This window comes from Suncus etruscus, chromosome 9 (assembly GCF_024139225.1).
Source record: "Suncus etruscus isolate mSunEtr1 chromosome 9, mSunEtr1.pri.cur, whole genome shotgun sequence".
NCBI lineage: Eukaryota > Metazoa > Chordata > Mammalia > Eulipotyphla > Soricidae > Suncus > Suncus etruscus.
Window position 1 is genome coordinate 25,815,739 of NC_064856.1, and position 26,741 is coordinate 25,842,479.

The 26,741-nt window shown below is 46.9% G+C and overlaps 1 protein-coding gene and 1 non-coding gene across 2 annotated transcripts in view; both read left to right on the plus strand.

Moving 5' to 3' along the window:
- Nucleotides 1-122: 122 nt before the first annotated feature.
- PABPC1L (poly(A) binding protein cytoplasmic 1 like) overlaps nt 123-26,741 on the plus strand; it is a 31,414-nt gene continuing 4,795 nt past the window's right edge. Inside the window, exons 1-8 of the mRNA XM_049780532.1 lie at nt 123-390; nt 2,818-3,011; nt 7,772-7,887; nt 10,664-10,803; nt 10,921-11,015; nt 18,587-18,724; nt 18,982-19,077; nt 26,194-26,460. Coding sequence (XP_049636489.1) covers nt 123-390; nt 2,818-3,011; nt 7,772-7,887; nt 10,664-10,803; nt 10,921-11,015; nt 18,587-18,724; nt 18,982-19,077; nt 26,194-26,460 — 1,314 coding nt within the window. The remainder of the gene's footprint in view (nt 391-2,817; nt 3,012-7,771; nt 7,888-10,663; nt 10,804-10,920; nt 11,016-18,586; nt 18,725-18,981; nt 19,078-26,193; nt 26,461-26,741) is intronic.
- On the plus strand, nt 9,705-9,811 carry LOC126019936 (U6 spliceosomal RNA). Its single transcript, XR_007499539.1, has one exon. It is a non-coding gene; the product is annotated as a U6 spliceosomal RNA (small nuclear RNA).

A 26,741-nucleotide genomic window follows, 5' to 3' on the forward strand; every position in this document is an offset into this window, starting at 1 on the left:
CCTGAGGCTCCTACAGAGCTGAGGGGGGTCCCAGGTGCGGAGCGGCCGAGGCCCTAAAGCCCAAAGGGCCGCGCTGGGCCCGGCTGGAGGGGAGAGCGCGCCGGCGCAGCCACCCAGCCAGCATGGCTCAGGCTCCCGGGGCAGCGCACGCGGGGGCCCAGGCGGAGGCCCCGCCGCCCAGCTCCGGTGCTGTGAGCTCCAGCAGCCCCAGCTCCAGCTACCCGCTCGCCTCGCTCTACGTGGGCGACCTGCACCCAGATGTGAACGAGTCCATGCTCTTCGAGAAGTTCTCGCCTGCAGGGCCCATCCTGTCCATCCGCGTGTGCCGCGACGTGACCACCCGCCGCTCGCTGGGCTATGCCTACATCAACTTCCAGCAGCCGGCCGACGGTGAGTCCCAGGGAAGGGCGCGCGGGAGGTCCCTGCACTCCGCGCTTTTTTGCTCCCGTTGCTGCATTCTGCAACTAGGGAAACTGAGGCCCAGTTTGGCAGGGCTTTGGAAGGGGCCCTGCTCCTAAAACAAGAGCTAGCAATGTGTCATATGAGCTAGTCATGGGTGTTTTACAGATCCTCCATCTCTGGAGGACATAGATGGAGGCTGGTCGATGAAAAGAGCCTAGGGCTTCCCCGCTCAGGGGTTTGAACCTAGGGCCACAGCTGTGTGACTTGGAGCAAGTTACTCAGCCGCTCTGAGCTTCACTTGCCTGACACTAGTGAAGGAGGGCTGGGGAGGAGGAACTCAGAGTACCTGATCAGAAGCTCATCCAGGTGATGGGGTGAGTGGGAATGCCAGGAAGAGAGTCCCGCCCTGCTCACCGCAGCAGAAAGGGAGGTAGGCACCGGGTGTCTTCGAGAGCCAACTTCCACCCCCCTTCCTGAGGCCACTGAAAAACTTCTTCCAGTCGCGGTTCCCCAACCGGATCCTCAGGCTATTGGTGAGCGCTTGCCCACTGGAAGTGGGGATGGAGGGAACAGATCGACAGCATGGGGGGGGGGGGGGTTTGCTGGAGCTCTGTCTTTAAGGGAGCGCAACGGGGCCCAGGCCTGGACCCAGTGGCATAGAAGGCAAAGAGGCAAAGAGAATCTTGTTTAGCTCCTCTATCACTTGATATGTTGTAAGCGTCCAGTAAGTGGGAACCAGAGAATGATGGTTAACTGTTTAGGCCCAAGACGTCAGAAATAACCCCTCAAAGACTGCTCCCTCCCGAACTCCTAAAAAGAATACTATAGCCTCCCCTGGCAATGTTGCCTCATTGAGGGATTGGCACCCTGATGTGCCTGTTTCCGGTTTCAGCTGGTGAAGCTGAATTCCAGTAAGTCTCCCACTTGCTTTACCAGCCCCAAATCTCTGCTACCTATCTCCCTACAGGCTGGAACATGGGTGCCAGACTTCCTTAGCTGGAGAATCTGGGCTCTAGAGGGAAGTTTGCCCAGTTTGCCCCTGGGTGTTCACAGCAGGACCAGGTAGTAAAGCCTGGGTTCTTGAAAACTGCATCCCTAGGTTTTCTCCAACTCCCCTCTATTCCTGTCTGACCCCTGCCATAGAGAGTACTCTCTCCCTTTGTTAGGTGTGGAAAAGTGGAGAGTATCACCAGCCCACTTGGCAAATAAAGAAGTGGGCTCAGCACAGTACATGGGCATACCCCAAATATATTCTGCTTGGCATGAAATCTGAGATTTAATTCCCTCATGCAGCTGCAACCCTTACTGTATGACTGTCTTTGTTTCTTAGTGGACTGGCAAAGTCACAGACCTGACTCTGCCACTGAAATTTCCTCTTTCAGAGCCTCGGTTTTCCTTTCTGTAAATTGGACACAGAAATTCCATGTTTCTGTGTTTATGGGGAGCATTAAATGTAAACTACAGGAAGACAGGAGAGGTGCCACACCCACTGCTTTTTTTTTCTTACACCCAGCAATTCTCAAGGGTTACTCCTAGCTTTGAGCTCAGGGATCATTCCTCACAAGCTCGGGAACCATATGGGATGCTGGATATCAAACCCAGGTTGGTCTGATACAAGGCAAGGACCCTACCCTCTGTACTATCACTCTGGCCCTAAGTATTTCTAGATATCTCTCTTGAGCCTTCAACCTCTTAGACACACTCAAGGGTGTGTGTGTGTGTGTGTGTGCGCATGTGTGTGTGTGTGTGCAGGTGTGTATGCATGCAATTTAATTCTTCCTCTTTTCCTACCTTGAGGCCCAGGAAAGAAAGAAGACCCTGCCATGCCCCCTTCATTTTGATTTTTGGGCTAGGCCCACTCAAGGGTGTGTGTGTGTGTGTGTGTGTGTGTGTGTGTGTGTGTGTGTGTGTGTGCGCGTGCGCGCGCATGCATGTGTATGTGTGTGCGTGTGAGTATGCATGCAATTTAATTCTTCCTCTTCTGCTACCTTGAGGCCCAGGAAAGAAAGAAGACCCTGCCATGCCCCCTTCATTTTGATTTTTGGGCCTTCACCCTCTTAGACCCACTTAAGGATGTGTGTGTGTGTTTGTGTGTGTGTGTGTGTGCGTGTGTGTATGCATGCAATTTAATTCTTCCTCTTCTCCCTACCTTGAGGCCAGGAAAGAAAGAAGACCCTGCCATGCCCCCTTCATTTTGATTTTTGGGCCAAAACCCTAGTGGTACTCAGGGCTTACTTCTAAGTCTGTGCTAACCTCATATGGTCCTCCTGGAGGGCTCAGAGAACCATATGGAGTGATGGGGATTGAATCTGGATTGACTATGTGCAAGGCAATCACCCTACCTGCTGTATTATCATTCCTGCTCTGAAAGAAGATCCCATTAACATGTTTTATTCTCCCCTCCTCTGGTCCCAGCGGAGCGGGCATTGGACACAATGAACTTCGAGGTGATCAAAGGTCAACCCATCCGCATTATGTGGTCCCAGAGAGACCCAAGGCTCCGCAAGTCAGGCGTGGGCAACATCTTCATCAAGAATCTGGAGGACTCCATTGATAGCAAAGCTTTGTATGACACCTTCTCCACCTTTGGGAACATTCTCTCCTGTAAGGTGGGTAAGATGGGAATTCAGTCAGCTGAATGACAGAAGTATGGCAGGCAATGCCCTTGCTTTACTGTTTCCAAAGTTCTTTTGAGTTAGGACCCAACTCTGCCTAGTACTTGGTTGATGGTTACTCTAGTTTCCATAGAACTAGCAGTTACCTCTGTACCCATTACTTCCCTGCTCCGATACCATGTAAAATTTAGCAATTGTCAGAAAAAATCCTTTTTTCCTCTCCTAGTGTTGCAGTGCACAGTGCAGAATTCAGCTGGGCTGCTCCTCTAGTCTTGGCTGGGCTCTTTCCTCTGCCTGCTGAGCTCTAAATGCTCTACCTTCAGGAGTGGGTGTTGGCAAGTTGGTCTTTCTGCCCTGCCATCCTCCAGCAGGCTCACTCAGTCTCTTCTCACAGCCGTGCCAGAGGAAGCTCACTAGGCCCTAAGCTTTGTTCAACTTCACCGGCTTCCTTTGCCTTTTCTTGGCCAAAGCCAGTCCCTAGAACATATTTAGAGAGAGTTGAACTGAGAGGACACATGGGTGAGTGCAGGAAAGTCTCCTGGTGCCATGGTAGCCTCGGCAGCTGTATCTTCCTTTTACTAGAAGGTGAATTCAGAAGGGGGACTGGTCTTGTCCTTGGTTGCCATTATATTCCCGGACCTAGAATGAGACATGAAACCAGAGGATGTGAAGTTAGCTTTTCCTGGGCAGGTGGCTATGCTGACCCTTCAGAGGGGTTCTGGTCATTAGCCTTGGTTTTGAGGCTCCCAAGGAGCAAGTTCACTGGTCGCTTGGTCCTGAGCATCAAGTTTCAATCTGGGTGTTTTGGTTGTGCTCCACTTTTACAGATGGCATTTAGTTCCCACCTGGCATAGGGTAGGGGGTATGATGGCACCTTGTCTTGACTACTGCTATTTCTGCTGCTTTTCTTACTATTCTTCCTACTTTTCCTTTTTTTCTTCCTTCTCTTTCCCTTTCCTTTTTTCCCCTTTCTTTCTCCCTTCTTCCTTCTCTGCTCCTCTCCCCCCCCCCTTTTTTTTTGTTTTTGGGCCACACCCAGCGTTGCTCTGGGGTTACTCCTGGCTATCTGCTCAGAAATAGCTCCTGGCAGGCACGGGGGACCATATGGGACACCGGGATTCGAACCAACCACCTTTGGTCCTGGATAGGCTGCTTGCAAGGCAAACACCGCTGTGCTATCTCTCCGGGCCCATTTTTTTTTTTTTTTTTTTGGCTACACCTGGCAGTGCTCAAAGATCACTACTGATGGGGCTCAGGGGAAAACATGGGGTGCCAGGGATTAAATCCAGATAGGTTGTGTGCAACTGACCTACTCACTGTACAATATTTATGGCCACTTTGTCCCCTTTTGTACATGCTGCTGTGTGCTAACGTATCTTGTCCTTCCTGTCACATGCAGCTCTGGGGGAGGGGCAAAACCTAGGATTCAGGGGTACAGTGGCATGAGGAGGTACAGCAGCTGCTGAGGGGTCTCTGTAATGGCCTCTGACTTAGCACCAGATGACCTGAGTTCTAGACCTGCCTCTTCTGCTTCTTCGCACTATTAGTTTTTGTTTTGTTTTTTTTTTTTTAGCCACACTTGTGGCCTAAATACAAATGCTCAGGGGCTACTCCTGACTCTGTTCAGGAATCTTTCCTGGCAGTGGTCAGGCAATCATATGGGATGCCAAGGATTTAATCTGGGTTGTCTGCATTCAAAGCAAGTGCCCTGCCCACTGTACTATCTCTGGCCCCTGTTCCCTGAGTTTAACTTCTTTATAGTCTGGTTTCCTCTAAAAGGTTTGGCATTATTGTACACTTATTTCACTAGGTCATCTTCCCAACATGATTAGCTTTTGAAAGGAAGGTTTAAGCTTCTCAGATGTAGAAGCACAGTCTGACCTCACCTCAGTCATTTGTTACCATTTTCCCTAGTGGGGCAACCAGAATGCTCCACAGGTATTGCAGGAATGCCCAAGAGGTAAGGCCAGAATGATATAATACAGTGGGTGTTTGCTTTGCACATGGTTCAATCCTAGTAGCACATGTGGTCCTCTGAGTACTGCTGTCACTGATCCCTGACCACAAGGCCAGGAATAAGCTCTGAGCAACACCAGGTGTGAGAAAGAAAGGGGGAAGGCAAAGGAAGAAAGAAAATTTCTGAGGGAACAGGCAAGCACTCAAGTGGACAAGCAAATGCCATATATGTCAAGGTCCTGTGTCTGATGCCTGGCATTGTACTGCTTCCTTGCACACTGCTGGATGTGGCTCTGGGGCCTGAACCAATGATCAGACTCAGGCTGAGCATCACCATGAGTGGCCCCATATCCCTGAGTTTGCTAGGGCAGTTGATACTAAAAATCCTCCTGTAGGGGTCAGAGCACTTATACAGTGGATAGAGTACTTGATTTACATGGGGTTGACCTGAATTTGATCCCTGACATTCCCTATGGCTCCTTGAGCCCCACCAGGAGTGATCCTTGAGTGCAGAACCAGGAGTAAGCCCTGAGCATTGCTGGGTGTGGCTCCCAAACACAACAAAACAAAATATCTTATTGGAAGAATTTTGGACAAATATAATGATGTATATGAAGTCCTTGAAAGGTGCTGGGCACAGGGGACTGACTCAGCATGACAAATATGTGTGAAAGGCTGAGGCTTGAGTCAAAAGTGGAGTGGGATGGGGTGAAGTTGCGGTATAGATTTAGAAGCAGGCTCTGTCCCTAGGGAAAAGGGGGTTGCTGTTACATTGCAAGAAAAGCATCCCAATGAGCAATGAAAGCTGGATTGAGAGATTGTGTGTATATGTTTGGGGTATATAGTAGAAAATGCCACTTAGCTGAGCTGGATGGTGACAGCAATGGGGTTGTTTCCAGTGATGCTGGTGATTGTAGTGCAAGTTCAACCTTAGGGAACAGACATCAACTGAGATCTTTCCTTCCTCCAGCTCTGCCTCAGTGATTCAGAATACATATAAACTGCATATAGGATATTTGTGGATCTTCTTTAAAAAAAAATCAAAACGAACTTGGGCTGGAGAGAGGTAGCACAGCAAGCAAGGTGATAGCCTTGAACACAACTGACCCCTATCTAGCTAATCCACACAGTCTGATCCCCTATCCCCAAATATAAACAAGCTATGAATTGGGACAGAGTAAACAAATCAAATGACAAGAAGGCTGTGTCCCTCTTGGTCCTCATCCCACAAAGTAATCATGTTTTGTAGGCCATATTCAACTTTGTCCCATTTGAATTTGCTTTTTTGAAATTTTTCTTCCACTTAATATTGTGAAATTACAAAGATACACAGTGTATCTTTACAGCTAAAGCATAAACATTACACAATGAGGGGCCTGAGAGATAGTACAGCGGTAGGGCATTTGCCTTGCATGTAGCCGACCCAGGACAGAGAGTGGTTCTAGTCCTGGCATTCTATTTAGTCCCCTGAGCCTGCCAGAAGCGATTTCTGAGCACAGAGCCAGGAGTAACCCCTTAGCGCTGCCACAAACAAACAAAAAAAATTGCACAATGAAATATGCTATAAGATATAGCATCTGTATATCCTTCTTAAGTTATCTATAAGTTATAAGTGATATGTCAGAGATATAATTATTTTTTGACAGTACTGGGAAATGAATTCTCATACATGTAAAGCAAACACTTTACCACTGACCACATTCCTGTCTCCTAAGGTATAACTGTAGGCCATACAATCTATTATATTCTTTACACATGCCAGAGATTGGTTTGAATATCCTGTAATTTGTTTACCTTATCTCCTTGTCTTGGATGTTTGGGAATCTTTCTAATTTGTTGGAGACATGGAGACATGATGCAGGAATGGAAGTTTGGATTATATCCTTATGCACTCAGCTATAAGAAAAGGTAAAAGCTGGGGGCCGGGTGGTGGCGCTGGAGGTAAGGTGCCTGCCTTACCTGCGCTATCCTAGGAGACGGACCGCGGTTCGATCCCCTGGCGTCCCATATGGTCCCCCAAGCCAGGAGCGACTTCTGAGCGCATAGCCAGGAGTAACCCCTGAGCGTTACCGGGTGTGGCCCAAAAACCAAAAAAAAAAAAAAAAAAAAAAAAAGAAAAGGTAAAAGCTTGTAGTTTGCTGCAACTTGGCTAGAGCTGAAGAGTATCACATTGAGCAAAATGAGTCACAAGAGAAGAACAAGCACCGAATGTTCCCTCTCATACATGAAGTCTAAAGAAACAGAATAAGTACTGGCCAGTGCTGTCAGACCCTGGGACTCAGCCTGCAGAGCTGAGTTTGCTAATTGGAGGGCACCTCCAGCCAGAGGGACACTGACTCAGGTATTGAGTGTGCGGTAACAACAGTCCATTCTGAAAACATTAACACTGTAATTATGGTCGCTAAGAAAAAATATCTAAATCATTGCCTTAGGAATTAGATCATTAAAAGCTATGGGGGTAGGCTCGAGTGATAGCGCAGTAGGTAGGGCATTTGCCTTACACACAGCCAAGTCAGGTTTGATCCCCAGCATCCCATATGGTCACCAAGCCCTGCCAGGAGTAATTCCTGAATGCAAATCCAGGAAGAGGCCCTAAACATTACTGGGGGTGGCCAATAAACTTAAAAGTAAAAGAAAAATTAAAAAAAAGTTCTGTACAGGAGGCTAGAACAATAATTTGGTAGATAGGGCAATTGCCTTGCACACAGCCCATCCAAGTTCAATTCCTGGTGCCCCATATTTGTCCTCTTTCCTTTGAGCCTCTGGGGTACCCTCCAGTGCTTTTTCCTGTGGCCTAGGTGGTGTGTGACAATCATGGCTCCAAAGGCTTCGGCTTTGTCCACTTCGAGACCCAGGAAGCAGCTAAGCGTGCGATCAGCACCATGAACGGGATGCTACTGAACGACCACAAAGTGTGAGCTCTGAGTTGCTGAGGGGTAGCGGCCTGGGAGGAGCCTCGTCTATGGACCCCTTTTCCTCAAGTAAAAGTGAAGTTGAGGAGGCCTATTAGAGTACAGAGCTAGCAGCAGAGAAGGGCTGACTTGGTTGTTATGGCTGGAACAGCTCAGGGCTGGTTGCTTGGGGAATCCTGTGATGTTGCTGTTTCCCAGTAGCCTAGGCTTGGTTCTCTTTTATTTTATTTTACTTTTTTGGTTTTTGGGTCACACCCAGCAGCGCTCAGGGATTACTCCTGACTCTACACTCAGAAATCGCTCCTGGCAGGCTCAGGGGAATCATATGGGATGGCAGGATTCGAACCACCATCCTTCTGCGTGCAAGGCAAACACACTACCTCCATGCTATCTCTCTGGCCCCAAGTTCTCTTTTAATTTTTAAAAAAAAAATTTAAAGGTGGGGCCGGAGAGATAGCATGGAGGTAAGGCGTTTGCCTCTCATGCAGGAGGTCATCGGTTCGAATCCCGGCGTCCCATATATGGTCCTCCCGTGCCTGCCAGGAGCAATTTCTGAGCCTGGAGCCAGGAATAACCCCTGAGCACTGCCGGGTGTGACCCAAAAACCACAAAAAAAAAAAATAAAATAAAAAAAATTTAAGGGGCTCAGGCCCCAGTGGTAGGGCTTTTGCCTTGCACGCGGCTGATCCAGGATGGACCCAGGTTCGATCCCCTGGTGTCCCTTATGGTCCCACAAACCAGGAGCAATTTCTGAATGCAGAGCCAGGAGTGGTCCCCGAGCATCACCGGTTGTGGCCCCCCCAAAAAAAATTTGAGGGGAGAGCTAAACCTGGCAGTGCTCAGGGTTTACTCCTGGCTCTATGCTCAGGAATCACTCCTTGAGAGCTTGAGAAACTCTACAGGGTACTGGGGGTGGAACCTAGATTGTCTGTGTGCAGGGCAAGCATCCTACTCACTATTCTCTCTGACCCCTGGGATTTACTCTTGAAACTGTTTATTTCTTGTGCTGTTTGGAGAAAAGAAAAACAGACTCATGCCTCGCTGTTTCTTGCTTCCCATTGTAGAGTGAGGCCTCCATCCTCACTTCATAGAGAGGCAAAATGAAGAATGAGAATCAGTTTCAGGGGTTCCCTCCCAGAGTTTTGATTCCCTCTCAATTGGCTTGCCCCCTGCTTTAAGCTGGGGTGGGAGCAGGCTGTGAGCCAGGACATAAACTGCTGAGGTCATTTTGTTCAGGCTTCTCAGAAGAAGCCTGTGCTGAGGATTGAGTCCAGGGCTCCCACATGCTTTAGTTCCATCCAGCCCTTTGTGGTACTGTGCTCAGGGTTCTATGTGGTACCAGGGATCAAAACCAGGTCAGTGGCATGAAAGGCAAGCAAAGACCTATCTCTCTGGCTCCTGGAATCATAACCTTTTTTTTTTTTTTTTTGAGGGGGGGGGGAAGGTGTCAAACCCAGCAATACTCAGGACTTACTCCTGGCTCTGTGCTCAGGGATCACTTCTGGTGGTGCTCAAGAGACCATATGTGTTGCCAGGGATCTAACCCAGTTTGAACCTTTACTGCAGTACTATCTTTTCGGTCCTGGAATCACAACTTTTATTTTATTTTATTATTGTTTTTATAACTCATGTTTATTTTGAACATCTTCTAAGTCATCAATTCAAACAAGATAAGCAATACATCTGTCCTAGCATAATATTCTAGATATTAGTGAAGTATTCTTTTTTTTTCATAAAATTTTTTTATAATACCTTTATTTAAGCACCATGATTACAAACATGTTTGTAGTTGGGTTTCAGTCATAAAAAGTACACCCCCATTCTCACTTCGGCAGCATATATACTAAAATTGGAACAATTCAGAGAAGCTTAGCATGGCTTCTGTGCAAGGTTGACATGCAAATTCATGAAGCATTCCATATTTAAAAAAATAAGTACACCCCCTTTACCATTGCAACCTTCCCACCATCAGTGCCTCCCATCTCCCTCCTTCCCCACCCCCTACCTGTCTTCAAGAGAGGCAATCTATTTCTCATTCACTACCATTGTCATGATAGTTGTTAGTGGAGTTATTTCTCTAACTGCACTCACCACTTTTTGTGATAAGCTTCATATTGTAGGCTGATCCTTCCAGCCCTCATCTCTGTTATCTCTGAATCACAACATTTAAGTGAATTTATGTTGAGTGATTTTAGTCCTGTCTGTCCCCACTGCTCCCCCAGATTGCCTATTAATAGCATATGCTCTATTAATAAGCAATACCCTATTATGTACCTTTATCCAAACTTTTACCTAAAAGTACAAGGAGTTAAAGTAACTGGCACAGGTCACACAGCTCAGTAGCCACAGAGCATAGATTCCAACTTTAATCTGTGTGACCTCTCTCTTCTCTCCCTCTGAGTTCAGATTTTTATCTCCTGGACTTTGCTTCCTAGCATATGCAGGGAATCCACCATGAGGAACTCTTGTCTTATTTATTTTGGATCTATTGTCCCATAGCCAGCAGTGCCCAACACTACTCGCAGCTCAATGAGTTGTTGTCCAGAGTTGTTGCTGGAGGTTCTTGGAGGGACCACACAGTGTCTGGGATCAAACATGCACAGCTTGTCCCCAACCCTAGGCATCATTTCTTTTCCCCAGAAGTCTGTGTTGGGACACAAATTCCATCTGCAGAGAATCCCCTACCCTATGTGAGGGCTACAAAGGCTTGGAGGCAGGTGGCCCAAAGTGCCTCGTAGGGTTGATGGGTGCTGCCTTATTCTGTCGCTGTGTCCACAGCTTTGTGGGCCAGTTCAAGTCCCGCCGGGAGCGGGAAATGGAGATGGGCACACAGGCTAAGGAGTTCACCAACATCTATGTGAAAAACCTGCATGTTGACTTGGATGAGAGTGGCCTGCAGAAACTCTTCTCCCCATTTGGTGAGTGTACTCCCCACCCCACGAGGTGGAATGACTTTTTAACTGTTGCAGTCTGGTGGGAGAGGAGGGATCCACTGGTTGCTTGAAAACTCCTTTTGGCCCATACGTTCTTTCCAGGGAAGATGCTGAGTGTGAAGGTGATGAGAGACAGCAGTGGCCATTCCCGAGGCTTTGGCTTTGTCAACTTTGAGAAGCATGAGGAAGCTCAGAAGGTAAGAGGTGCCCCCATACACTGTTTCCTGGAGGAGGTGACAGACTTGGAAGGATAGAGTTCAGGAGCAGGGTGCTTTAGCTGCTGTGGTGAGAGCAGAGTCTTGTCCTTGACTCTAGCCATATGGGAGGGAGCAGGGCCTTTTGCGACACCACTACCCTTTTCTTGAAGATGGAGCCAAGATTTTCCTTGCCAAGGCTACTGCAAAGATGATGTCAAAAACCCTTTGATTCTCTCTCTCTTTCTCTCTCCCTTTCCCTTTCTTTCTCTCTCTCCCTCCCCCCCCCCCCTGTATATTTTGGTTTTTTAGAGCCACTGTGCTATGGCTGTGCTCAGGGCTTACTCTCCTGGCCTTGTACTCAGGGGTCTTATTCCCATACTTACTCCTGTACTCCTGGCTCTTTTCTCAGAGTTCACTTCTGGCAGGAATTGGGGTAACTATATGGAGTGCCAAGGAATGAAATTGGGTCAGCCACATGCAAGGAAACTGCTCAACCGCTGTACTATTGCCCCATTCACTTTAGCCCAGTGCTGGCCATAGACATATGCCAGAGACACAAGCATATACTCATGTTTTATTTTATTATTTATTTATTTGTTTGTTTGTTTATTTATTTATTTATTTATTTTGGTTTTTGGGCCACACCCGGTGATGCTCAGGGGTTACTCCTGGCTATGTGCTCAGAAGTTGCTCCTGGCTTGGGGGACCATATGGGACACTGGGGGATCGAACCGCAGTCCATCCAAGGCTAGCGCAGGCAAGGCAGGCACCTTACCTCTAGCGCCACCGCCCGGCCCCTATTTTATTATTTATTTATTTATTTATTTAGTGGTTTTTGGGTCACACTCGGCAGTGCTCAGGGGATACTCCTGGCTCCATGCTCAGAAATTGCTCCTGGCCGGCATGGGGGACCATATGGGATGCCGGGATTTGAACCACTGATCTTCTGCATGAGAGGCAAACGCCTTACCTCCGTGCTATCTCTCCGGCCCCTATTTTTTTTTTTTTTCGGGCTACACCCGTTTGATGCTCAGGGGTTACTCCTGACTAAGCGCTCAGAAATTGCCCCTGGCTTGGGGGGACCATATGGGACGTTGGGGGATCGAACCGCGGTCCTGATCCTTGGCTAGTGCTTGCAAGGCAGACGCCTTACCTCCAGCGCCACCTCGCCAGCCCCTTTATTTATTTATTTATTTATTTATTTATTTATTTATTTATTTATTTATTTATTTATGCCACATTTGGTGGTGCTCAGGAATTACTCCTGGCTTTGTACTTATAAATTACTCCTAGTAGGCTTGGGGACCATATAGGATGCCCAGATTGGTTTTATGCCGGACAAGTTTCCTACCACTGAACTATCTCTCCAAATCCTCACTTTTTTGTGGGGAAGGCACACAGAAATGTTCAGAACTCATTTCGGGCAGTACTTGGATGACTAAATAGAACTGAATCCAAGTCAACTGCATGCAAGACAAAAACCCTATCCACTATACTATCACTCCAGCCCCAAAACACAGAGATTTTTTTTTTTTTTTGCTTTTTTTGGGAGGGCCACACCCAGCTGTGCACAGGGGGTTTTAATGACCCTGCATTTGGGGAATTATTCTTGGTTTTGGGGGGCACCACAAGCAATTCAAGGGATTGAACTGGGTTAGCTACATGCAAAGCATGTGCCCTCCTTACTGTATTATCTCTTGTTGTTTTGTTTTGTGTTTTGAGGGGACTATGCTCAGCAGTGCTTGGTAGTTTCTGCTGGTGGTACTTACGGGACTCTGCAGTGTGAAGGATTGAATCTGGGCATCGCAAAAAGCAAGTGATCACTCAGTCCTTTGCACTATTTCCCTAGTCACCGAAACAGTATCTTTTATAATTTTATTTATTTGGATTTTGCTTCACACCCAGTGATGCTTATTGGTTTCTCCAGGCTCAGTGCTTGGGGAAACCATTCGGTGCTGGATTGGATCCAGACCTCCTGCAAAGTATATACTTAACCCCTTGAGCTCTCTCTCCAAACATACCATTTTTTTTTTTTTTTTTTGGGTTTTGGGCCACACCCAGCGTTGCTCAGGGGTTACTCCTGGCTGTCTGCTCAGAAATAGCTCCTGACAGGCATGGGGGACCATCTGGGACACCGGGATTCGAACCAACCACCTTTGGTCCTGGATTGGCTGCCTGCAAGGCAAACGCCACTGTGCTATATCTCTGGGCCCCCAAACATACCATTTTAATGACAAATTTTATTCCATTTAAGACAGTGTTGCCGGGCCAGAGATAGCATGGAGGTAAGGCGTTTGCCTTTCATGCAGAAAGATAGTGGTTCGAATCCCTGCATCCCATATGGTCCCCTGTGCCTGCCAGGGATGATTTCTGAGCCTAGAGCCAGGAGTAACCCCTGAGCACTGCTGGGTGTGACCCAAAAACCAAAACCAAAACCAAAAATAAAAAAAAAGACAGTGTTGCTCTAGTGTGTATTCAAGTATAAAAACTGAGCTTTTGGGGCCAGAGCGATAGCACAGTGTTAGGGCATTTGCCTTGCACACAGCCAACCTCTGTTCGATCCCAAGCATCCCAGAAGCAATTTTTGAGCACAGAGCGAAAAGTAACTACTGAATTCTGCTGGGTGTGCCCAAACCAAAAACAAATCAAACAAAGTAAACCAAAACCCTGAGCTTTGGCTAGAGAGATATCACAGTAGGTAGGGTGTTTGACCTAGGTTCGATTCCTGGCATCCCATTTGGTTCCCCAAGCTTGCCAGAAGTGATTGCTGAGCATTTCCAAGTGTCCCCCTTCAAAAACAACAACAACAACAACAACAACAACAAAACCCTGAGATTTTGTAGCTATTGTACAGTGGGTAGGGCATTTGTGGGTTACCCGGGTTTGATTCCCAGCATCCCATATGTCCTCTGAACTCCACCAGGTGTAATTCCTGAGCACAGAACCAGGAGTAAGTCCTGAGCATTACTGAGTGTGCTTCTCCTCCCCAAACCTGAGCTCTTTCACTCTGATCTGTGAGTCATCAATTCTTTGAAATCTTAGAGTCCATGTCCATCTAGACTTGCCATGGATTTAGAAACCAACAGGAGCTTGTGCCTGCCATCGCAGGCCGAAGGGGCTAAGAAATGTGAGCTTCGAGTACAGGTGTAGGGGGGTGGGGAGGATGGAGATCTGGGAAATTGGTGGTGGGAATGTTGCACTGGTGAAGGGGGGTGTTCTTTACATGAGTGTAATCATACAACTATAATCATGTTTGTAATCACGGTATTTAAATAAAGATAATTAAAAAAAAAGAATAATTCTCGGATCAAAGAAAGTATGACTACTTAGAAAGTCTTGACTTTGTATAAAATGTCATCTGTGAATTTGTACTAAGAACAAAATTTTGGGTTTATGAAAAATGGCATATTAATTTATTAATTCATTATTAATAACATTGCACACCAGCTCGAAGCTAGAGGTTATTTTAACCAGGGGACCAAATTTCCCAAACATCAAGTGGAAGTGCTCTGTCTTGTTTGGAGGAGTGTTTGACAATGTCCTAAAGAAAAAAAAAAAAAGAAATGTGAGCTTAACAGTTTTATCACTGCCCCATTGTGGCCTAAAGCAGCCGCACAGACTTTATGGTACATTCTTCTGTTTGTTGTTGTTGTTGTTGTTGTTGTTTTTCCTTTTTTTTTTTTTTTTTTTTTTGGTTTTTGGGCCACACCCTGTGACGCTCAGGGGTTACTCCTGGCTATGCGCTCAGAAGTTGCTCCTGGCTTCTTGGGGGACCATATGGGACACCGGGGGATCGAACCGCGGTCCGTCCTAGGCTAGTGCAGGCAAGGCAGGCACCTTACCTCCAGCGCCACCGCCCGGCCCCCGTTGTTTTTCCTTTTAAAACAGTTTCTTTATTATTAACTGATCAGTTTTGGGGCGACGCCTGGCGATGCTCAGGGGTTACTCTGGCCCTGCACTCAGAAATTGCTCCTGGCATAGAGGATGCCAGAAATCGAATCAGGTCCATACCAGGTCGGCTGCATGCAAGGCAAATGCCCTATCACAGAGCTATCTCTCTGGCCCCTCTTCTGTTGTTTAGCTCCCAGCTGTTTGATCTGTGAGTGTTGATCCCATGAGGAGGTTGCAGAACTGATTGTAGCAGTCACAAAAAAAAAAAAATTGGCCACTGTAAATGTTTATGAATGTGAAATGACCAAAATGACTTCAATATCAGCCACATCATGAATATTAGGGGTCCTTGGCAATGATCCCTAAGGTTGCATTTCTTGGGCATAAAGTGGCCATGAATGAAAAAAGTTAATGAAACTCTGGATTGGGCTGGATAGTATCTCGAAGGTCATTAGAGGGTGACTTCCCTGGTTTTCTCTGCTCCAAGATTGAGCAGCCCTGATTTAGTACCTGTTCTAAGCTTTGATTCTCATGCCATCAGGAAGGTCCTTTGCCCCTGTATCAGGGCTTGTAAGAGATTCTGTTTTATTATTTCTGTCACTGATGCAGCATCTAGGGTAGGCCAGGGGCTCATTGCACCTGAGTACTGTCCCTGTCCTCTTCCTGTGATTGTTGCTGCTGCAGTACTGTGCTGTGGTGCTTCCAGGGATGTTGTCAGGCTCCATGCTCACACATTTGATGCAGTGCTCATGCACACACGTGGCTGTGGTGCTTTTGTTGTGGTGGCCACAATACACCTGGCTAGGGCGCAATTGCAAATAGTCTGTGGTTGCAATGTAAAAATATCCACGAGTGGTGAGATCATCTCAGGTACCATTTTTCTAACTCCTTAGGTGGATGGGTCTAATGAAGCAGAATGGTGGCAGAGAAATAGTACACAGGCAGTTAGGATTGAAGTCAGTCTGCTCTTCATGGCCTCTCTCTGCCATGTGCTGCCTTTGCCAGCAAACAGCCAGAACTGCTCTCTTTATTCTCCAGAACCAAATCCACCAGGGTGGGGGAAGGTCCTGTAATCAAGGTGGGCTTTTACATATCAAAGGAAGAGATTACTGGGAAGAGGAAGTTGGGGTTTTAGTTAGGTTCACCTTACATGTAGTGTCAAGAATTGTGCTGTGAATTTGTGGGGACCCTAGGAGTTGAACTCACAGATCAGATGCTTGCAAAGCAGGTCCTCCATCAGGCCGCTGGCTCTTCTCTAGGACTCGTGATTATTTATGTGCAATGCTTTGTTCACATACTGTGCACAGACAGACTCTAAATGGCTAATCATGGCAAGTCTGGCACATTTTAACTGCACTTATTTTGTTTTTCATTCTGTTTTATTTTGTTTTGTTTTTGTTGTTTTTGGGCTGTACACAGTGGTGCTCAGGGGTTACTTCCTTTTTTTTTTTTTAAGATAGTTCCAGTAACCTTTAATATTCAAAAGTTTACATTTTAATTCTAATCTGGTTTTCTCAATTACCTACAATAATCTAAATGTGATCCACAGTCACCAGTGCTTAGATATAAAAATTCTTTTTTTTTATATTTTATTTAAACACCTTGATTACATACATGATTGTGTTTGGGTTTCAGTTATGTAAAGAACACCACCCATCACCAGTGCAACATTCCCATCACCAATGTCCCAAGTCTCCCTCCTCCCCACCCGACCCCTGCCTGTACTCTAAACAGGCTTTCCATTTCCCTCATACATTCTCATTATTAGGACAGTTCAAAATGTAGTTATTTCTTTAACTAAACTCATCACTCTTTGTGGTGAGCTTCCTGAGGTGAGCTGGAACTTCTAGCTCTTTTCTCTTTTGTCTGAAAATTATTATTGCAAGAATGTCTTTCATTTTTCTTAAAACCCATAGATGAGTGAGACCATTCTGCATTTCTCTCTCTCTCTTCTCTGACTTATTTCACTCAGCATAATAGATTCCGTGTACATCCATGTATAGGAAAATTTCATGGCTTCATCTCTCCTGACGGCTGCATAATATTCCATTGTGTATATGTACCACAGTTTCCTTAGCCATTCGTCTGTTGAAGGGCATCTTGGTTGTTTCCAGAGTCTTGCTATGGTAAATAATGCTGCAATGAATATATGTGTAAGGAAGGGGTTTTTATATTATATTTTTGTGTTCCTAGGGTATATTCCTAGGAGTGGTATAGCTGGATTGTATGGGAGCTCGATTTCCAGTTTTTGGAGGCATCTCCATATTGCTTTCCATAAAGGTTGAACTAGACGGCATTCCCACCAGCAGTGGATAAGAGTTCCTTTCTCTCCACATCCCCGCCAACACTGTTTATTCTCATTCTTTGTGATGTGTGCCATTCTCTGTGGTGTGAGGTGGTATCTCATCGTTGTTTTGATTTGCATCTCCCTGATGATTAGTGATGTGGAACATTTTTTCACGTGTCTTTTGGCCATTTGTATTTCTTCTTTGTCAAAGTGTTCATTTCTTCTCCCCATTTTTTGATGGGATTAGATGTTTTTTTCTTGTGAAGTTCTGTCAGTGCCTTGTATATTTTGGAGATTAGCCTTTTATCTGATGGGTATTGGGTGAATAGTTTCTCCCACTCAGTGGGTGGCTCTTGTATCCTGGGCACTATTTCCTTTGAGGTGCAGAAGCTTCTCAGCTTAATATATTCCCATCTGTTAATCTCTGCTTTCACTTGCTTGGAGAGTGCAGTTTCCTCCTTCCTTTTTTTTTTTCAGGCCACACCCATTTGATGCTCAGGGGTTACTCCTGGCTAAGCACTCAGAAATTGCCCCTGGCTTGGGGGGACCATATGGGACTCCAGGGGAGGGGGATCGAACTGTGGTCCTTCCTTGGCTAGCGCTTGCAAGGCAGGCACCTTACCTCTAGCGCCACCTCACCGGCCCCTCAGGGGTTACTTCTGGCTCTACGCTCAGAAATCGCTTCTGGCAGGCTCGGAGGACCATATGGGATGCCGGGGATCAAACCTGGGTCGGTCCCAGGTCGGCAACAAGCAGGGCAAATGCCCTATTGCTGTGCTATCACTCAGGCCCATCAACTGCACTTCTTTTTTTTTTTTTTTTTTTTTTTTTTTTGGTTTTTGGGCCACACCCGTTTGACGCTCAGGGGTTACTCCTGGCTATGTGCTCAGAAATCGCCCCTGGCTTTGGGGGACCATATGGGACGCCGGGGGATCGAACCTCGGTCCTTCCTTGGCTAGCGCTTGCAAGGCAGACACCTTACCTCCAGCGCCACCTACCCGGCCCCTCAACTGCACTTCTTAATTGAATTTTTTGTTTTGTTTTGTTTTTTTTGGGCCACACCCGGCGGTGCTCAGGGGTTACTCCTGGCTGTCTGCTCAGAAATAGCTCCTGGCAGGCACGGGGGAACATATGGGACACTGGGATTCGAACCAACCACCTTTGGTTTTGGATCGGCTGCTTGCAAGGCAAACGCCGCTGTGCTATCTCTCCGGGCCCTCCACTTCACTTTTGAAACAGAACCAAAGTCAAGTGTTTCAAACTGCAGTTTACTCTGCCATCTTGTGCCATATTTTTCTAAAGATGATTAGCCTAACTATGCCCAAATCCAGGCCTAACCAGGCCGAGGGACTTGCCACAGATCCCATGCTGAGCACATGCTCCCGATGTGCAGGCGGTGACAGGCATAAATGGGAAGGAGATGAATGGGAAGCTGCTGTACGTGGGCCGGGCCCAGAAGTGGCTGGAGAGGCAGAATGAGCTCAAGCTCAGATTTGAGCAGTTGAAGCAGGATCGACTGAACCGGTACCAGGTGAGGGGAGCTTGGGGGTTGGGATGCCATTGCTTCTATGGGAAGGGGTCAGTGCAGAGAGTCTAGAATGACCCTATCTTCACAGTCCTGCCCTAGGTGGTGGGGAGGTGAAGTAGGGCTCTGCAGCTTCCTGGTAATGGGCACACAGTAGCATCAGGGTGCAGCCTGTGCCTGGAAACAGGAAGGTGGGAGAACAGGGCTTCTGGTGGCCCCACCATGGCCCATGCTGCCCCTATCATGCAACTCTTTCCTTCCAGGGTGTAAACCTCTATGTTAAGAACCTGGATGACTCTATTGATGATAAGAAACTGAGGAAGGAGTTCTCCCTCTATGGAGTCATCACCAGTGCGAAGGTGAGCTATGGGCATGGCCTCCTCCCAGCTTTAACCTCTTCACTTCACAGTTTCTAGGGAATTGGGGCTGAACATGTCCTTCTGGAGGTGGGGGCTCTGACCCTCACTGTCCCTACACTTTCCCTTTCCAGATTCTTGTATACTTATAACAATGTCTGGGCAGTGGGGATGAGAGAAAAGAGCAAAAACTGGTCCCGGTCCCATAAACGCAGTGTTTGGGTGCTTTCTGCGTCTTGATCATCAATGCCACGAGCATTTATAGAGTGTTCACTGTATGCCGGATGCCAGAAATACAGATTTCAGACTTTGTATCTTGTTATTGATTTTTGGTATTTGGTCATACCCTGCGATGTTCAAGAGTTACTCCTGGTTTTGCATTCAGGAATTAATCCTGGCCATGCTCAGGGGACCATATCGAATGCTGAGGATCAAACCCAGATAGACTGCGTGCAAGGCTAGTGTTGTACCCACTGAACTGTTTCTCTGCCCCCAGACTTCCCATTTTGATTTTATTGTTTTGGCTTTTTGGGCCTTGGTTTCTGGATCAGCTGAACAATGAGAGATTGGTCTGCCTTGTTCTTTATCTGTTTCCCTGACTTCAGCACACATAGGCCTCAGCGTGGTCTCTGTTGCTAGGACTACTTGAGGAGGGACTTATGTCTGAGCTTCATCTGATGAGGCTTTTGGGGTCACTGGATGCTTTCTTTACCCTGGCTGCCTGTGACAGTCCCCAAGATTTCTTCAGTGCAGACACCTCAGATATTTGCATGTAGATCTGAGAGAAGAACCTGCTCATGTTAATGTTAAAAGCACCCCGATATTTTGTGGTGAGGTTGGGCCACACCCAGCAGTACTCAGAGGTTACTCCTGACTCTGTGCTCAGGCACGCCCCCTTGTGGTGCTCAAGGGACCCTGTGAGTTTCCAGGAATCAAACCAGGTTGGCTGCTGGCAAGTTGATTATCCTACCTCCTGTACTATCTCTCCGGACCCCCAGGTGGTTTATTCATCCCATCCACAAGCTCCTATTCGAGGAGGCCCTGGGAGACTGGGAGCAACAGGCCCACTGTTATCCTTGCCCCCAAGGAATTTACAATCTAGTGAGGATGTTGGTTTATCTCTCACTCAGACATATTATAAGGTGTCAGTATGTCAAGGTAGGTGTTAAAAGCAGGCTCACAGGGGCTGGAGAAATAGCACAGCGGCAGGGCATTTGCCTTGCATGGAGCCAACCCGGGACAGGCCTGGTTCAATCCCATGCATTCCATATAGTCCCCCAAGCCTGCCAAAAAAAAAAAAAAAGTGGACTCACAGTAGCATTAGCGAACAGAAAGAAGGACTTCTTGTTTGTTTGTTTTGGTCACACCTGGTGCTCAGGGGTTACTTCTGGCTCTATGCTCAGAAATCACCCCTGGCAGGCACAGGGGACCATATGGGATGCCACCGACCTTCTAAAGGCAAACACCTTACCTCCATGCTATCTCTCTGGCCCCAGAAGGGCTTCTTCTTTTTTTTTTTTTTTTTTTTGGGTCACACCCAGCAGTGCTCAGGGGTTACTCCTGGCTCTATGCTTAGAAATCGCCCCTGGCAGGCACGGGGGACCATATAGAATGCCAGGATTCGAACCACCATCCTTCTGCATAAAAGGCAAACACCTTACCTCCATGCTATCTCTCCAGCCCCATCAGAAGGGCTTCTTGTAAAAAGTGGCAGTATGTTTGTTGACTGTGAAGAGAAAAAAAGCTGCAGATGGGTATAAGAACTTTCCAGAGAAATCAGTGTGGTTGCTAGATGGGTCTACACTTTGTTTTTAGGTTTTCGAGCCATATCCAGCAGCACTCAGGGGTTACTCCTGGCTCTGTGCTCAGAAATCACTCCTGGCAGGCTCAAGGGACCATATGGGATGCTGGAGATTGAACCCAGGTCCATCCGAGGTTGGCCTTGTGCAAGGCCATCTGCACTAGTGATTCTTTCTTTTCGTTTTTTTTTTTTTGTTTGTTTGTTTTGTTTTCTTTTTCTTTTCCTTTTCTTTTTTTTTCTTTTTGGATTTTGGGCCACACCCGGTGATGCTCAAGGGTTACTCCTGGCTGTCTGCTCAGAAATAGCTCCTGGCAGGCACGGGGGACCATATGGGACACCGGGATTTGAACCAACCACCTTTGGTCCTGGATTGGCTGCTTGCAAGGCAAACACAGCTGTGCTATCTCTCCGGGCCCTTTTCTTTTCATTTTTGTCCTCCTCCTCCTCCTCTTCCTTCATCCCTCTTCCTCCTCCTCCTCCTCTACCTCCTCCTCCTCTCTACTCCCTCCTCACTACTCCCTCCTACTCACACTACTCATGATCTTTGGAGTGGTTTAACACCTGGATTCTTTTCTTTCTTTCTTCTTTCTTTCTTTCTTTCTTTCTTTCTTTCTTTCTTTCTTTCTTTCTTTCTTTCTTTCTTTCTTTCTTTCTTTCTTTCTTTCTTTCTTTCTTTCTTTCTTTCTTTCTTTCTTTCTTCCTTCCTTCCTTCCTTCCTTCCTTCCTTCCTTCCTTCCTTCCTTCCTTCCTTCCTTCCTTCCTTCCTTCCTTCCTTCCTTTTTTCCTTCCCTCCCTCCCTCCCTCCCTCCCTCCCTCCCTCCCTCCCTCCCTCCCTCCCTCCCTCCCTCCCTCCCTCCTTCCTTCCTTCCTTCCTTCCTTCCTTCCTTCCTTCCTTCCTTCCTTTCTTTATTTTAGTTTTTGAGCCATACCCGATGATGCTCAGGGGTTACTCTTGGCTATGAGCTCAGAAATTGCTCATGGCTTAGGGGACCATATGGGGCACTATGGGATCAAACTGAGGTCCATCCTAGATTAACGCATGCAAGGCAAACACTCCACCGCTTGTGCTACTGCTCCAGCTCCTAACACCTGGATTCTTAAACACATGGGGCTGCATATTAAAATTGTGAGCATCATGAAAAATGTGACAACTGGAAAATGTTTCCCGGTGCCTGGTGATCAAACATTAAATCAAAGGGGCCAGTGCCATACCACAATGGGCAGGGCATTTGTTTTGCACATGGCTGAACCGGGTTCGATCCCTGGCATCGCCTATGGTCTCTCGAGTTTGCCAGGGGTGATTCTGAGGGCAGAGCTAGGAAGAACCCCTGACCTCTGCCAGGTGTGGCCCAAAAACAAACAAATAAATCAAAGTCAACCACTCTGTGAATCCAAGGTGTTTCTGGTAGTGCTTCTCTTGACTGCATTTCTCAGATTAAAAGGAGATTGTGGGGCCGGAGAGATAGCATGGAGGTAAGGTGTTTGCCTTGCATGCAGAAGGATGGTGATTCGAATTCGGCATCCCATATGGTCCCCCTAGTCTGCCAGGAGTGATTTTTGAGCATAAAGCCAAGAGTAACCCCTGAGTGCTGCTGAGTGTGACCCAAAAACAAAAACAACAAAACAACAACAAAAAAAGGGAAATGCAAATGAAAAAGGTCTAAGAAATATTGATTATGGAGCCAGAGAGATAGTGCAGCAGGTAGGGTGCTTGCCTTACACACAGCTAACCTGGATTTGATCCCTGGCACCATAAATTGTACCAAGCATTCTCAGGAGTTATTTCTTTTTTTTTTTTCTTTTTTTTTTTTTTTTGTGGTTTTTGGATCACACCCTGCAGTGCTCAGGGGTTATTCCTGGCTCCAGGCTCAGAAATTGCTCCTGGCAGGCACAGTGGACCATATGGGGCGCCGGGATTCGAACCGATGACCTCCTGCATGAAAGGCAAATGCCTTACCTCCATGCTATCTCTCCGGCCCCATGGAGTTATTTCTGAGTGCAGATCCAGGAGTAAGCCCTGAGCACTGGCAGGTATAGCGCAAAAAAAGAAAGGAAGGAAGGAAGGAAGGAAGGAAGGAAGGAAGGAAGGAAGGAAGGAAGGAAGGAAGGAAGGAAGGAAGGAAGGAAGGAAGGAAGGAAGGAAGGAAGGAAGGAAGGAAGGAAGGAAGGAAGGAAGGAGAAAGAGAAAGAGAGAGAAAGAAAGAAAGAAATAAAGAGAGAAAGAAAGAGAGAGAAAGAAAGAGAGAGAAGAGAGAGAAAGAGGAGAGAAAGAGAGAAAGAAAGAAAGAAAGAAAGAAAGAAAGAAAGAAAGAAAGAAAGAAAGAAAGAAAGAAAGAAAGAAAGAAAGAAAGAAAGAAAGAAAGAAAGAAAGAAAAGAAAAGAAAAGAAAAGAAAGAGGGTCCGGGAGAAATAGCACAGCGGCGTTTGCCTTGCAAGCAGCCGATCCAGGACCAAAGGTGGTTGGTTCAAATCCCGGTGTCCCATATGGTCCCCTGTGCCTGCCAGGAGCTATTTCTGAGCAGACAGCCAGGAGTAACCCCTGAGCACCGCCGGGTGTGACACAAAAAAACAAAAAAAAAAGAAAAAAGAAAAAGAAAAAGAAAGAAAGAAGGAAGGAAGGAAGGAAGGAAGGAAGGAAGAGAGAGAGAGAGAGAGAAAGAAAGAAAGAAAGAAAGAAAGAAAGAAAGAAAGAAAGAAAGAGAAAGAAAGAAAAAAGAAAAAAGAAAGAAAAGAGAGAAAGAAAGAAGAGAGAGAAAGAAAGAAAGAAGAGAGAAAGAAAGAAAGAAAGAAAGAAAGAAGAGAGAGAAAGAAAGGAAAGAAGAAAGAAAAAGAAAAAAGAAAAGAAAGAAACTGTCCAACCAACCAACCAACCCCTGGTCTAGACATTTTCATTTAAAGTCAAATCTAAATGTCCCTCAGAGGCTTTTTGAAACTGCCAGAGTGGGGCTGGAGAGATAGCATGGAGGTAAGGCGTTTGCCTTTCATGCAGAAGGTCATCGGTTCGAATCCCAGCGTCCCATATGGTCCCCTGTGCCTGCCAGGAGCAATTTCTGAGCATGGAGCCAGGAATAACCCCTGAGCACTGCCGGGCGTGACCCAAAAACCACAAAAAAAAAAAAAAAAAAAAAAAAAAAGAAACTGCCAGAGTGCTATTGGTTGTTTAGATCAAGCCATAGACCCTTAGGCAGACTTGGCCTTCCTGAGCCCAAATTCTTGGTTTATCCAGCACTGAGGTATGGGGACATTATGAACTGCCTCAGTGTTCCTCTGAGCCCTGAAAATGCTCAACTGAGATCTCATGTCTTAAACCACGGCTCCCAAGCTCACAATCCCATCTTATCTGTGGTTGTAGAACTTTGAAAAGTTGGTGTAAAAAGATATTTTTATGGGGCTGGAGCAAGTAGAGTACAGGGGGTAAGGCACTTGCTTTACATGCGACTTGGGTTCAATCCCCAATATCCCACATGGTCAAGTTCACCTGAGCCCTTGAAGAGTAATTTCTGATTGCAGTAGGGAGTAAGCCCTGATCACAGCCACCAAGTATGGCCTAAAACAAAAACAAAAACAAAATACACCCAAAAAACAAAAATCAAAACCCACAGAAACCAAGAGTATCAGAGTGTCTGACATGTTTATATATCTACATAGCGGGGCTCCTCATTTCCTGGGCAGTGGGGTCCCAGTGTAAGTGGTTGAAGTTCTCATCTAGAACACTGTTTCTCATTGTTCTCATGGGGCCCCCACCATCCTCCACCATCTTCAAGGGGGCCACAGCTTATAAATGGGGGTTGCCTTAGTATAAAATTAGGGGACCAACTGTAGGACAGGAAGAAAAGGGGACTGGAAGGGGACCACAGTAATAAGGAGGAGTCTGAGGGATATGGAGCTTGAGACTGGCTCAGAATGAGCAAGGAAATCATTCACTTCCCTCCACATAGAATGTGGTTTCGGGGCTCCCCTGTCCTCTTGGAGACTCCTGAAGAGAGGGAATGGTCTCAATCTGGGTGCTTAACTGCTAATGGGTCACTATGACATTAAAATGCTAGCTAAGCGTGTATTTATCAATGAAACATATTGATGTATGTATCAATGTATTTACAAGTTTGTAAGCTAGTGGTTACAGAAATGAAAGAGTTCATGTATGTAAGTGCTTGCTTATACTATCAAATTCATCATAAATCATTTCATGACTTTATTTTTGTGGGGCACGGATTTCAGTCATACCCTGCAGTACTGTGGGGCATGGATTTTAGTCACACCCTGCTGGGACTATTCTTGGCTCTGTGCTCAGAAGTGACAATATGCAATGCCAAGATTGAACCAGGGCTGGCCAAAGTGACTACATGCCAGGCTTTATGCCCCCATCCATGACTTCTCCAGTCCCATGACTTTTCTTTTCTTTTTTACTTTTGAAATTTTGGCCACACCAGGCAGTTCCTCAGGCTTACTCCTGGTTTAGTACTCTGGAATCACTCTGGCATTGCTCAGAGACACTTGCAGTGCTAGAGATTAAAGCCAAAATGGTGGCATGTAAGGCAGGTGCCTTAATTTTTTTTCTTTTCCTTTCCTTTTCTTTCCCCTTCCCTTCCCTTTCTTTCCTTCCTTCCTTCCTTCCTTCCTTCCTTCCTTCCTTCCTTCCTTCCTTCCTTCCTTCCTTCCTTCCTTCCTTCCTTCCTTCCTTCCTTCCCTCCTTCCCTCCCTCCCTCCCTCCCTCCCTCCCTCCCTCCCTCCCTTCCTCCCTCCTTCCTTCGTTCATTCCTTCCTTCTTTTTTTTTGACACACCCGGTGGTGCTCAAGGTTTTCTCCTCGCTGTTCTCAGAAATTGCTCCTGGAAGGCTGGGGGTACCATATGGGATGCCAGGGGTCAAACCCAGGTCCCTACCCATAGTGCTATCACTCTGGCCCCAGAGTACCTTCATTTCTGTACTCTTCAGCCCCAAGACACTATTTTTGTTGTTAAGATTACTTGGCTGTCTAGTGAAGACTTGGGACCTCTTTTGAGAATATATTTAGTTATATATGTGGGACACTCTCAGGAAGAAAGTGGCTGCCCCACTGTTAAAGAGTGAGCAGCCCTGAGTTAGTGAGAGGCCTTGCCTGGTCTTGCCTCACCTGCCTCAGGTGTTTGTGTCTCATGTGAGAAGGCAAGTCAAGTGTCTGGCATACAGTGGGCCTCGATAAATGTGGAGATGACAGGACACTCCAGAATGGCAGGTTCTCCTGGACCTGATGTGTATAGGGCTGGACCCTGAGCAAGAGGGAGCAGACTCCTCGGTCTCCTCGCCACCCCAGCAGCCCTTGTCTTGTCTTTCTCTTAGGTGATGACAGAAGGTGATCACAGCAAAGGGTTTGGCTTTGTGTGTTTTTCTTCTCCAGAAGAAGCAACCAAGGCTGTGACAGAGATGAACGGGCGCATTGTGGGCACCAAGCCGCTCTATGTGGCACTGGCCCAACGCAAAGCAGAGCGCAAGGCCATCTTGACCAACCAGTACATGCAACGCATGTCCACCGTTCGGGCCCTGGGAGGGCCCCTCGTGAGCTCCTTCCAGCAGCCCCCTAACTACTTCCTGCCTGCTGTGCCCCAGGTGACACCTTTACTGGCCATCAGGGATATCAGTCTCCTAGGAGCTCACTGGACAAGCAGTTTCTTACCTCATTGAGAAATGGGCTCATAGGGTAGCTGTTGGACTATGACACCGAGATTGTCTGTAGCTAGACAAGTGTGAGGAATTCAACCTTCAATGAAACCTGGGTTTCTGGCCTCCATGTGAAACTTAATCTATCCGAGGCCAAAAAGCAATGGCTCTGTCTACCCAGTGGGAATGGTCACTTAGGGGACTCCTGCTGATAGGGTTCCTGGATGGTT